This window comes from Cnephaeus nilssonii (assembly GCF_951640355.1).
Source record: "Cnephaeus nilssonii genome assembly, chromosome: 3".
NCBI lineage: Eukaryota > Metazoa > Chordata > Mammalia > Chiroptera > Vespertilionidae > Cnephaeus > Cnephaeus nilssonii.
The window spans coordinates 37,782,501-37,795,830 of record NC_137074.1 but is presented as its reverse complement, the minus strand read 5'-3'; the positions used below and the strand labels follow the sequence as shown (position 1 = coordinate 37,795,830).

Here is a 13,330-nt window from a genome sequence, read left to right as displayed (position 1 = left end):
TGAAAGCAGAGTTCTGTTTACTCTTTGAAAGGTAGAGCAGGTGTTTCAAGCAAGGTATTCTTGTTCTTTAACAGCCTCTGACATATGGATTCTACTCCTTAATCTGTCTTGAAGTATTATTTGTCCTTAGAACAATAGTGGTCATAAATAATAAGTCTAATTGAGTACTTACTATGCCAGGTACTCTGTTAAGCACTTTTCATGCTTTGTTTCATTCAGGGCTGGGACTAGGCTGGGGAGAGGGATGCATTACATTTGGGCATAAAGTTTAAGAGGGAGACTAAAAACTTAGTAGTCCAGATAACTATTTATTTATTTTTTTGCTATTGTTAATCCTCACCCAAAGATATTTTTCCCATTGATTTTTAGAAAGAGTGGAAGGGAGGGAAGGAGGATGGTAGGAGGTGGGAGGGGGGAGAGAAAGAGAGAGAGAGAGAGAGAGAGAGAGAGAGAGAGAGAGAGAGAGAGAAGAGAGAAAGAGAGAAACATTTATGTGAGAGAGACACATTGATTGATTGCCTCCTACACACGCCTCAATCAGGGCTGGGGATCGAACTTGCAGCCCAGATAGATGCCTTTGACCAGCAATCGAACCTGTGACCCTTTATTGCATGAGCCAACGCTCTAACCACTTAAAACACCGACCAGGGCCTAGATAACTATTTTCAAAATTCAAAATTAATGTAAAAAATTCAATGGTGAATGAAAGGTTAGAAAACTTAGGGTAAGTATTACTGATTTTCCTTTTGCCTCAGGCTGCACTATGGCTTGGCATGGCAGTTACTGATCCTGTCATTTTTTAACATTTTGATATTTTGTTCCTCATTGATTTTTTTGCATTTGTAAAAATATTCCATTAAAATATTATTTATTTTGATTGCTGGTTTTTTTTTTTGATGCTCTCTTAAATTTTGTGCCCATGGCAAGTGCCTGCTTGCCTCATTCTTGTCCTGGGTCCTGACTTCATGGAATGCTTGCAGTAACTTAGCAGTATTGGCCTTATTACTCTGAGAGTAACCCATGGGCCAGCAACCTCTGTCTTACCTGGAAGTTTATTAGAAGCACAGGTAAGCTAAGTAACTTGTCCAAGGTGTTACATGTGGTGGGGCAAGAATTTTTTTGGTCTTAGACCTCTACTCATCACGGTATAATTTTGCTTTTCTGAATGTCAGCTGTCCAGTACTTAATGTATGGATAGCAATACCAGCTATTCCTCCATCCTCAAGAATTTGCGGGGGTAAATGAGATGTGTTAGACATAGAATCAGAGGACAGGAAAGTTCCCAGAATGATCTCTGGCAGTGTCGTCATCACAGTACTGAGTCCTGAAGACTGCTCTAGAACTGGAGGGCTGCTCCCTGCTGGGACTGTTTTCAGCCAGCTCCGCCCTTTTGGGCAAACAGCCGGCCATAGCTTTCTTTCAGAGCACAGCTCTTTGTGGTGTTTGAAGACAGCTCTCCTGTGTCCAGAAAGTCTTCCCGTCCAGGTGAAACAGTGCTATTTCTTTCAGCTGGACCTGATGTGATATGCTTTCCAGACTCTTATATATTTTACTAGAGGCCCAGTGCATGATTGAATCATGCACGTGTAGGGTCCCCTACACACTTTCGCTTTTGATCACGGGGGAGCTGGGTGCCTGTCCGCTGGTGCACCAGGCCTTTCAGAAGCCTCCACCCCACCGGAGGCTTCTGAAAGGCCTGGTGCCTGAGCGGACAGGCACCCAGCTCCCCCGCTTTTGATGGTCTGCGGGGACGTGAGCTCGCTGCCCCAGAGGCCCCTTCTGTGCTGCAGCACAGCCATGGCGCAGACGCTGAGCTCGAGCCGCCGCTGGCGACACGAGCTCAGCATCCCGCCGGCCCAATCAGCCCCCCCAGCCCCCCCGAGTCCCGCCCCCCCGCGCCTCCTGGCCAATCGCGGGCATAGCGAAGGTACGGTCAATTTGCATATTTGTCTATTATTAGGTAGGATTCTCCTCCAGACAGAATCTAGTTTGTCGTTTTTTATTAGCCCAATAACATTTATTAAGTGCATACTATCTTTCAGGCACTGTATTAGACTTCCCTTAACTCATTGTTTTCCAACCTGAATACAGTTGGCTGGGTCTGCTGATTATTTTCCCCTAATTATATTGTATTTGTAGCTAATTTGTAGACTCTGTGAGCAGGGGCTCATTTAAAAAAAATGTATATACCTGTGGCTCTGCATTAGGTAGCAAGCCCTGTAAACTGTAGGTGATCAGTAGATGCTTATGGATGGATTCTGGGCTTACATGACTTTTCTGATAATATGATTTTAGCCTTTACCTACACTACCTTCAATCTTCCATGCTGGGTTTTAAGTTTTTTTTTTTTTTTAATTTCTCTTTGGAGATAGCAATGAGCCATTCATGATTTTGGTACATTGGTGATTTTCCTGCAAAATCATGATTAAGTGTCTCCTAGCCTTAGAAGGAATTTGGAGGAGGAGAAGGAAATAAGCTCCAGATTTTTCTTTTTAACCTTGTTTCTTCTGTCTTTGATGTCAGATGGGCTCCTTTAAGCCGGGAGGCCGAGTGATCCTGGCCACAGAGAATGATTACTGTAAGCTCTGTGATGCCTCCTTTAGTTCTCCAGCTGTGGCTCAGGCTCACTATCAAGGGAAGAATCATGCCAAGAGACTGCGGCTGGCGGAAGCTCAGAGTAACTCATTCTCGTAGGTATTGCCGTTTTCTCTGAGGCCAAAGTGTTGTGTGAGACTGAGTGTCTGCAGAGAGAAAGAGTTGAAATGGATCCCTGTTTAGAAGTCTCACGCTTTTAAAATTTCTTTTCTCCAGGGAATCCTCAGAGGCCGGTCAACGGCGGGCCCGGAAAGAAGGGAATGAATATAAAATGATGCCTAATAGGAGAAATATGTATACAGTACAGAATAATTCAGGTATCCAGTGAATTTCCACATACCTTGGCTACTGCTGCAAATGGTCTCCTTTATTTTTATTTCTTTTAGTGGTAATTGATAGCCCTGAGAATTTGGGGTAAGCTGCTTTGCTTGAATTGGTCTAGTGGCTTTTCTTTTTTTAAATATTTTATTGATTTTTTTACAGAGAGGAAGAGAGAGGGAATAGAGAGTTAGAAACATCGATGAGAGAGAAATATCGATCAGCTGCCTCTTGCACACCCCCTATTGGGGATGTGCCCGCAACCAAGGTACATGCCCTTGACCGGAATCGAACCTGGGACCTTTCAGTCCGCAGGCCGACGCTCTATCCTCTGAGCCAAATCAGTTTCGGCGGTCTAGTGGCTTTTCAAGCTGGTGTTTATTTTAGGTCTCATTTATTTATTTACTTTCTATTAAGTATATTATTTATTTTTATTTTAAACTATAGTTTATGTTTTAAGATCTTTTATTATGGTTTCTTTATATTTCTTCTGGTGTTTTCCATCTGAGGAATATAAAATCCCTTATAAAAATGAGCTATTTGGTTTAAGGTTGCACTGTGCTAAATCCGTATATATTGGGGAAAATTAAAAGCATTATAGCAGTGGTGCTTAACCAGGGTAGTGAATTAGAATTGCCTGGGGAGTTGTTATAAAATGCACATGCCTGCGCCAGGACTCAGAGATTTTCAGTCAGTACATTGGGAGTAGGACCCAGACATACATGTGCTTTGAAAATGCTTCCTCGGTATACACCTTCAGTTCAGAACAACTAGTTTATAGGGATGTTCTCTGCATTTTCTGATTATCTTCAGGAGGGAGAGTAGGACTGAGTAGTCCCTCATCCTCCCTCTGCCCCGGCCTCCAATGCAAACACATACCAGCGTAGGTTATTCATGCGAATAGTAAAACAAACAAACAAAAACAGTTAACTGGAAAGGTAAGAGAAGCATAGAAAATAGAGACATATAGAAACAGCAATGTAATATAGTTGTAAAAAGCCTAAACGTATATCAGTAATTGTGATAAATGTAAATTTACTAAATTCTCAGTTAAAAGACAGAGGTTATAAAATTGGATGAAAAAATTAGCTAAAATGAAGGAAGCTGAGATAGCTATATTAATGTTAGGTGAAATAAACTTTAGATCAGAGGTAGTTTAGACTGTTCTCTGACCAGAGAACAATTAAGTGAGATGTCAGTAACAAAACTATTTTTAAAAATCACCCAGAATTTTCAGTTGTTTGGAAATTTAAAAACACTTCTAAATAACTCATAGGCCAGAGAAGAAATTATATAGAGTATTACAAATTATTAGAACCAAATATCAATAAAAATACGTTAAATTTGTAGAATGAAGTGAAAGCAATATGTTGAGAAAAGCCCCAACTATTTATTATAGTAGAAAAGGAAAGCATAAAATCAATAAGCTGTTGGTCCAATCTAAGAGGTCAGTTATGTAAAAAGAATAAAAGAAAATGATTAATAATTCCACCAACATTTTTACATATGTCATTCCACTCTTTCTACATAATACTTCTTTAAAATACAAATGCGATTATATTTTGTGATACTCTTATTTCACTTAATAGCATACTATAATCACATTTTCATGTAATTAAAATATTTTCATTACTTTTAGTGACAGCATGGTTAACCATGGCAGTCTTTACAGTAATTTTTAAAATTGCATTTTTGGAACTCTCCTTTTCCCACATCCTCCCAAAGACGCTTTTTATAAATACTGATAATATCTTCACTGATAAATCTATGCAAAAATTCTTAATATTTTCTTAGGATAATTCTTAGAAATAGAATTTTTGGGTTAAAGAGTTGGCATAATTATTAAACCATATAATGCTGGGAAATTAAATCACTTTTAAAATTATCTACTTTTTAAGAGACATCGTCATTTAGAGTTTGGGTTTGGCTCTACAGTAACCTTTTTGACAAGAGTTGGAAGAATCATATTATCTTTTAGATGAACCTGTATGAAATTGTAATTTAAAAAATCCATTAACTTCACATTCATTATAAGCTGGGAATCTGTGAATTTTATAATTTTAACTAAAAATACAAATTATAGTGATGGTTGATCCAGCTGTTGCCATTCACTTAGTGACTGTTTTGAAGTGAACTAATTACTTTTGTCTCTTGCTTTAGCAGGTCCGTACTTCAATCGCCGCTCTCGGCAGAGAATCCCGCGTGACCTGGCCATGTGCGTCACCCCAAGTGGCCAGTTTTACTGCTCGATGTGCAATGTTGGGGCTGGCGAAGAGGTGGAATTCCGGCATCATTTAGAGAGCAAGCAGCATAAAAGCAAGGTGTCTGAACAGCGGTACAGGAATGAGATGGAGAATCTGGGCTATGTGTAGGGATCGTTGTGTTCAGATAGAGCAGCTTGTCCTGCCTGTTAATTGCCTTCTGTCAACATGCCCTGCTTTGTGGTCCTTTTGGTATAAGTACATTCCTCTGCTTAATGTTAATCCACGTAACTGCAGTGGTACCGTGAGATGTCAACACTGGCGAAGGACAAGAGCGTGCTTCTTAGGTCATGATGCCTTTTCAGGTCAGATGTGTTGCGTCACTTAGAGCATGTGACCTCCCTACCCCATGAAAAATAAATTTTTATCTGACCAAGTTCTGGTCAGTAAGAAGCCTGACCACTTAGAGCTTTAACTATTTAAAAATCTCATCTTCTTTTGCAATTTTGTGTACTGTTAAGTAAAGGATTTTATTGAGTTCTTCAGATCACGGTAAAGCAGAGATTCCACTTTCCCAAGGCTCCTTTGGAACCTCACCTCAACTCAGTATCTTGTCGGTAGGACATGCTATTATAAACTGCATTAGGGTCTTTCCCAGGACATTCTTCCTCTTTTCCTCTTATCATGTCTTCCCATGATTGCGATGAAGGTTCTTGGATTCAGACACCTCCGACGTCCTTGTGGACTTCCAAACAGTGTAACTTCATTTCCAGTTATGGTTTTCACATGTTTGAATGCTACCTTTCCCCATCCCTCGCCACCCCGGTTGAATTAGCTTGTCTCGTAAGGTCATTTTCATGCCCCATCTATGTTGTGGGATTTCTAAGCCCCACATTTGAATATCCAATGAATTTAAGATAGATACGATATTTTTTTTAAAAAATATTTTTCAGCTGGTTTTAGGAAATGTAAAGATGTGTTTGATTTTTCAATTTAGAGTTACTTCATTGATAATAACTTGTTACTTATATGATGGCCTCAGTCATAAATTTAGATCTCTGGGTATTTGGTTTGGCAGACTTTGTAGATAAACTGATCCTTATATTTTACTTACATTCATCTGTGTGTTGTTAGTTGGCTGTCCTGAAAAATACTGTTTCATAGATAGAGAGGAATTTTTAAAAAGTTGATTAAATTTTATTATCATCATTTCAAGTAGAAAAATACATGAACTTTGATTTCATTCTTTCTAATTCAGCTTCCTTGAAGATAATAGAAATACATTATAGATTACTTTTTATCTGATAATTACATCAGTATTATTAGTTTTATATTTTTTTAAAGCTCTAGTGTATGTCTAGATTAAGTGATGGAGTACTCTATGAACTTTCATTAACTGTATTTTATCTACTTACTATATTTACATGGATAAGGCTGGTGCTCATCCACACTTCTTTTGAAAGGCCACAAAGAAGTTTATGTTGAGCAGTATTTTTGCACTATGGTCAATTCATACTTGATTGCTTATTAAAAAATACCAAACTCCCGTTTTCCCTTGAGAATTCTATATGCAAAGAGATGGGGAGAAGGAAAATTATAATCATTCCTTTTTTTAATACTTCTAAACAATGTTGAATGCTCTAGACCCATATTTAAAATTCAGTTTTGTGATTAACCTCTGGTACAGTATCAAGTCACTCTTCTGTTGAAGTGATGGTTTTTGAAAAGTAAAATTATTTAATTTTTCTCTCCCAGAAACAGAAGGATAATGTTCAGTTCAGATTCTCTTTAGAGCTGTGACTCTTAGTAAAATAATCCTTTGTGCAGTAATTTATAAAATACAGTTGATTAGTTTAGGGCAATTTAGAACTTATTTTATTGGTCAGTACATTATTCCTTTTGCTGCTAAGTATAATTTTTTGGTAGATTTTAATATTACAGTGCTGGCCACTTGGTTCTATGATTATTTAAAAATCCCATTTTCCCTTCTCTCTGTATGTGTATTTATATACATATAGACACGTGTAAAATTATAGGTATATGCTTTTATGTGATACCATAGAGAAGATTTCATTGAATTCTTATTTCAGATAACAGTAAAAGATTGTGGATGAGAATTTGCATTTTGTAAAAGTGACATTCATCCACTTTCAGTTGTCCTTTGCAAATAAAATTAAAGGAAGGGTTTTCCTCACTCGCCCCACCTAATAATTTCATTATATATACAAAAAGCAGTGGATTTAAGGCCTTGATGTTTTTTCCTGGTCTTTCGTGTTCAGGTTGCCAGTCTCCCAGTGCCCTTAATGGATGTTAGGAATGCATAAACGCATTTTCTTTGAAAGAAAAAAAGACTTATAGTGTTATTTCTTACTTGCTATATTTCTTTGCACTAAAAAAGAGCTATGTGTTTGTTTTATATGACACTTTAGATACCATATTGCCTACAATAACTTGGTTTGCTCCTTAATTTCTAAACTCTAGGAAGTTGATAAATAACTTCTGTGATCATTTATAGAGGTTACATACACATCCCCCTAAAAAGCCCCTACACATCTCTGTGACAGTGGGTTGTGTTCTGGGCTCGATACTTTGCAATGGTCCGTGTTGCATAGATGAGACAAAGGGTGAGGCTGTCAGAAAGGAAATGCCTGAATAAAGACATTTCTGCATGGTGCAGTTTCTCATATCCGCGCATTCCTCATAGACAGTATTTTTCCCTGTCGGAAAGCTTGTTGTTACTACTGCAGTCCATGACTTGTGATCTCTGTTGACTTCATTTGCTCTGTAACATGCTTTTGACTTTGCACCCTGTGTTCCCCAGGAATCATGTTAGTGTCTTTTTTATGCTGTATACAAGGACGGACTGAGGCCCAAATGCCGGAACATCTGGAGTCAATTAAATTAAGTAGATTTCAGTAATCACCTGCAAGAACTTATGGCTTCCAAGTCTATCTTCTCTGTGAATATCTTTGTGTAAGTTGTCATTCAAAATCAATGTGAGAAGATGACAGAAACTGCTAACATATTGAGGGCAAGAAGTTGTAAAGGAAAAATTCCATGTCCCAATTAAAAGATTGGATTGCATATGCCTTCGAAGTGTTTTTCCCCCCCCCCCCCAAAAAAGTGAAGCTATAAAACTGAGTGTGCCATGTAATCCTTTTGACTCCACATTGAACAGAAAATACGTTGTTGGTCTTGTCTTTGTATATCACATACTGCAACTTGTAAATATGTGCATGTTGTTTATCACTTTTGTCTGCCTGCCTCCTCTTGCACTGAATTCTCTTTTTGTATACCACCCATTTTGAAAAAGTTTCTCCTCCAACTCCTCACTATCTCCCCTTCTAATGAGTTGGTGCACTTAGAAAACCAATTCGGTTTTTGAAACCTTGAGAGTGAGTGAAGAATCATGGCTGAGATCATCCTTATGTCCCTCTGACTTGAGCAGCTAAAGGAAGCACGAGATCTTCCACCTTATTTTGCAGAGCTATTCTATGGCAGTGATACACTTGCTGTAGCTACCCAGCTACACTTTGAACACACACACACACACATATATATATATATATGTGTGTGTGTGTGTATATATATATATCTTCCTCTGTAGATAGAGTTTAAGGATTAGCTGTGGGATTTATGATCCCTTCACTCCTGAATTGACTGGAACAATGAGCAATAGACAGTTTGAGGACTGTCCAGTGATCTATGTAAAAGGAGTTTGCTCATGTCATGGGAGACATGTAATCAGCCTGCATAGTATTCTCCACACAGCAGCCTAGGAAAGGTGGGTTTGGAACCTAATCTATTTTGTTTCTTCAGTATCAGAACTTGAGCTGGAAATACTCGGTAAAGAACTTGGTGAGGCATATAAGGACATTAGAGCTACTTTATAAATTAGAGAAAAGTTTTGTTAGTGTAGGCAAAGTTTAATGTTGAAGAGATGTTTAAAAATATTCTACCTTACCAAGATTTTTTTTTTTTTTAGCACCAGTCAAATCACTATTAAGGAGTTTCATACATAATAGTGTTTTTTGTTTTGTTTTGCTTTTATATTTATTTTTGGCAGTGGATCCCTACTATTGTGAGTTATCAGTCTAACAAAATGGACAAATATCTGTGTAAATAGCTTCCCATATGTATTTGTTCTGATAGCTCTTTTGACTTTTTCTTCCCATTACGAATGGGAGGATCATTTGTAACCCCCCTTTCTGGGTAGCTACCAAAAATAACAACAAAAAAATACTGGCTTATAGTCCTATGTGACCCTGTCTTTGTTAAGCCCAGAATATGAGTGCCTTTAGCAAGTTTTAGCATTTCACAGAGAGAAGAGATGATATAATTATTGCCATTAATCACAGTTCATTACACACAGAAGCTTGGAATGGCAAAGGTCTGTGTGAATTTTATGTTCTACATATTTGTTTTCTCTTAATGCTATCTCAATTTGATATTGAATAAAACCATTATTAGTGTTGATCAGGAACCATTCACACTGAAAATGAATTCAGCTGTCCTAGACTGGCAAAAGTCACAGATTATTTTTCACCTTTATCTGTATTACATTTATATTTAGTGAATGGTGGTGTGGTGGGTTGGGAAGAGCTTGACATTGACTTTGAGAAGAACTTCATTCCAGTGTTCTTTTTCAAACTGTGTCTTCTGTAGAGAGAAGAGAATTATGTATTACAAATAAGTGTGGGAAGAGATTGTCATGCGCAATAGGTATTAATTATGTTCCTTTGTCTCTACGTTAAAAAAAGCATCTCCCCAAATCAGGTCTGAGAACTCTTAAAGCAAAAATTTTCCTACGTCAGATAACTTTTAAAATTCCAAATTGCTGAGTACTTTGAGTCTTTAAAACACACCACTAAAATTTATTGTAGAAATTTAACATTTTATTATGAAAATTTTCAAACACATATCAAAAAGTTTTACAATATACCCACCACTAGATTCTGCAATCAATATTTTACTATATTTGTATTACCACATATCTGTCCAACCCTCTTTTCATCCACCATTCCATAGTTTATATTAAATATACACTTCAATGTAAATTTCAGACAATGCTTTTTCCTTAAACACTTCAGCATAGGTGTCATTAACTAAAATTTAATATTTGTTTAAATATCAATAGCTTTTAAAAAGCAGCATCTCAATCATAAGTTTAGATCATATGTTTCTTGAACTCATGAAGTTGATAACCTGAGCCGGTTAACATAACAGTTTTTCTTGTGTGGACTTGAGCCTTCCAGGTTCTGTTTTGTATGTGTTTAGAGTGAGGGAAGACAACTTTCAAACTGAAGTTTCCTCGAGTTGGTCATTTTAAATGCTTAGTTGTCATATGTCTTAAAGTTTCATGACAAGAATTTCTCCCTTATCCCTGTTGTTATGATGTATGTTGCTGAACTATGCAGCTTCTTTAAAAAATTGTAAGTTGCTGATTGGGGTTTATTAAATCAGCGTATACCTCATTTCAACCTGCTGCTGCTTTTCTCATCTTAGCACGTTTCCGTCACTACTTTCACCTGTTCTACCAGGAAGTATAGAGCCAAACCCATAGATGATTAGTTGTTTTAAATAACTCTAGGCGAGCAGATTAAGTAGTTTAGAAAGTTAAAACCACTCATTTATCTAAAGCCTTTGAGCTCCCTGAGAATGGTACTTGCCCATGCTTCCTCCAGCCATAATTAGCAGGATTGAAAATGACTGTACTGTACAAGGAGTTATTGAAATTGTGAGCCTTAGTACCCATCTTTAGCTTTACTCTAGTACTGTCTGGAAAACCTTTTTTTTTTTTTTTTTTTTTTTTTTTACATATGCCTTTATTATGCCACTTTATTTGGTGGGCAAAGAATTTAAATGACTTGCTCCAGGGCCTGAAGATGCAATGAATATGTCAGAATTATGTCAGAAACTTCAATGTTCTTGAATCTTACACTTGTGCTATTTTGATAAGATTCATGGCTTCTAAAATAACATTTTCTTTGGGGCCCTTCAAATGAAATTATGAATCTTTACTAATTAGACTTTTCCTTTTTAGGCATTTCGTATCTTTTTGAACTTAAAGATCTTTTCATGTCATAGTTCCCCGTTAAGCCAATGAAGTTGCTGAAAATAGAACTTTACTGTTGAATACTAAGGAATGCAGGTTTTATTGGATTTATTTTTGCATTTCAATGACTTTCATGATTCATTCATAACTCTTTCTATGTAAGTGCTTAAGTGACCCCCTCACTAGTGAAAACAAATGTTCTATATCACTGGTTATATGTATATTCTCTACATGATCTATTTTTTTAAGGAAAAGTAACCCCATATGTCAGAAGGAATGATAATATCCTAGGGCAAAGAACATAGAAAGTTTATTTCTACTCTGCAAATCTGGCATTTACAGGAACAAAACTCTTTTAGAGGGGCTGATCATTGTTTGCCTTCTTTTGGTACTTGAGCTCCTTCCTGTGGTTTTGTAAATTCGTGTGTCATTTTATAAGAATTTCATGTTGATGCTGTGTAAATTGGTGTTTACCTTGTGGTATGCTCAGCTGCCCATAATAATTTAATTTGGGTATGGTGTGTCTGCTTTGAAATGCCTTACTAGAGTATGTCAGACTGCTCTAACGCATTCCATGTATCTGCTAGGACAATACACATTGCCTCTCTTGGCTGTATGCTCTAGATCCAGAAGCAAAAATGACTTTGCTTTCACTGTTAAGGTTGCATTTTAGTGCAGCTATTGTTCTAAATTAGAGAATAAAATCATGGAAAAGCAAGGGTGACATTAAAGCCCTTCATTTAATGGCATGGCAAGCTTTTAAAACAGTTTTTGCTATTTCACTAGAACAATGTCTCTAGTAAAGGCCATAGCTAAAAAAATAAAATAAAATAAAAGCCAGCCAAAACTGTGTGAAATTGGGATTGCTCCCTAAAATTATTTCTCAGTGTCCTACAGGGGATTAACATGGTGTGTGCTGTTGGTGCCAAGTGCCAGTCCACGTGTTGGAAATCTGCTTCTGTTCTGGGGCTACAGAAATGACAAAAGTGTCATGGGATTAAAACCAATCAACTGTGAATTGTGAAATTGAAATTGCTCTTTTGGTTTTATGTTCTTCTGCACATTGAATATAGAAATCAAAAAAGTTACTTAAAATTTACACTGCTGATGTTGATGGCTCGTTCTGGCTGTGTATCCTCACCATGTACTGATTTCTGATAAAGGCTTGACGTTATTATAACAGGCATTTTGTGTTCAATTGAATAAAACACTTTCTGAGTCTTGTCTGCAGATTGTTTGGTTATGAGTTGGAGATCAAGGAAAAAGGTGCATTGCCAGCTGATGTGCGATGGCTGTGGGTTCACCGTTAGTCAGTCTGCACCTAATCTGCCATGGACTTGAACTCTTGTGGAGTCTTGTCAGCTTTTGGGCTTGCAGTGGAATTGACCTAGCTGCCCATACTACCTCTCCTTCCCCCCTCACTAGAGTCAGCCTGAGGTTGGAGTGAGCTCTTAATTTTATTGATACATTTTAAAATTTATCTTCCCTTCAAATTCGGAGTAAAGTTAAGCTTAGCAGGATCATAACAGCTGCTTCTAGATAATAAGCACATTAACAGGCATACACCCATTAATAGTTTGGGTAGTTCACATATAAATTACTCTTATAATTAGCTTTAAAGTACAATATATTATTGGGGTATGGTCATTAAGCACTCTGTTTTATTGTATGCAATGTACTTTTGACCTTAAATGCTCAATTTAAAGAGTAGATTATAGGCCCAGAAGGTGCTGTTATGGCTTGTTTAATCGGGATGCGAGACACATACACTTACTGTCGTGGGAAACATTCTTGTCTGCACACACAAAAAATGTTTCTGAATGAACTGAATAGATCACATTGAGTCTGTTTTAAAATACTCAAGGCATCAGCACATTTTATTAAATCATCTCCAAGAGATTTTTAGCTTAAAAGAAAGTCATAATAATGGGCATTAAAGAAAAAAAAGTCTTAAACCAGTAGAGCTTTTCAGCTTTTTTTTTCCCCCCTCAGGCTTTTCTGAGGCTTATCCGTTCCCTGAAAATCTATTCAAGACCAAGCACTGGGTATTATCCTTTAAAATTGCCTGTCTGTAAAAGACTAGCAGTAAACTCTCCCAATCCATTGTAAATTGATACATGATTGTAGAGAGATAAGAAATAGATACTTTTGTGATGACTTT

The 13,330-nt window shown here is 37.2% G+C and overlaps 1 protein-coding gene across 2 annotated transcripts in view; it reads left to right on the top strand.

Moving 5' to 3' along the window:
* Nucleotides 1-12,399, top strand: part of ZMAT3 (zinc finger matrin-type 3) — a 38,648-nt gene extending 26,249 nt beyond the window's left edge. The window contains exons 4-6 of one of the 2 annotated variants that reach the window (XM_079761964.1): nucleotides 2,524-2,690; nucleotides 2,812-2,912; nucleotides 5,074-12,399. In XM_079761964.1, the coding sequence (XP_079618090.1) occupies nucleotides 2,524-2,690; nucleotides 2,812-2,912; nucleotides 5,074-5,285 (480 nt within the window). In that variant the 3' untranslated portion in view covers nucleotides 5,286-12,399. The remainder of the gene's footprint in view (nucleotides 1-2,523; nucleotides 2,691-2,811; nucleotides 2,913-5,073) is intronic. The other variant, XM_079761965.1, reaches the window with a different exon arrangement.
* Nucleotides 12,400-13,330: the final 931 nt, after the last annotated feature.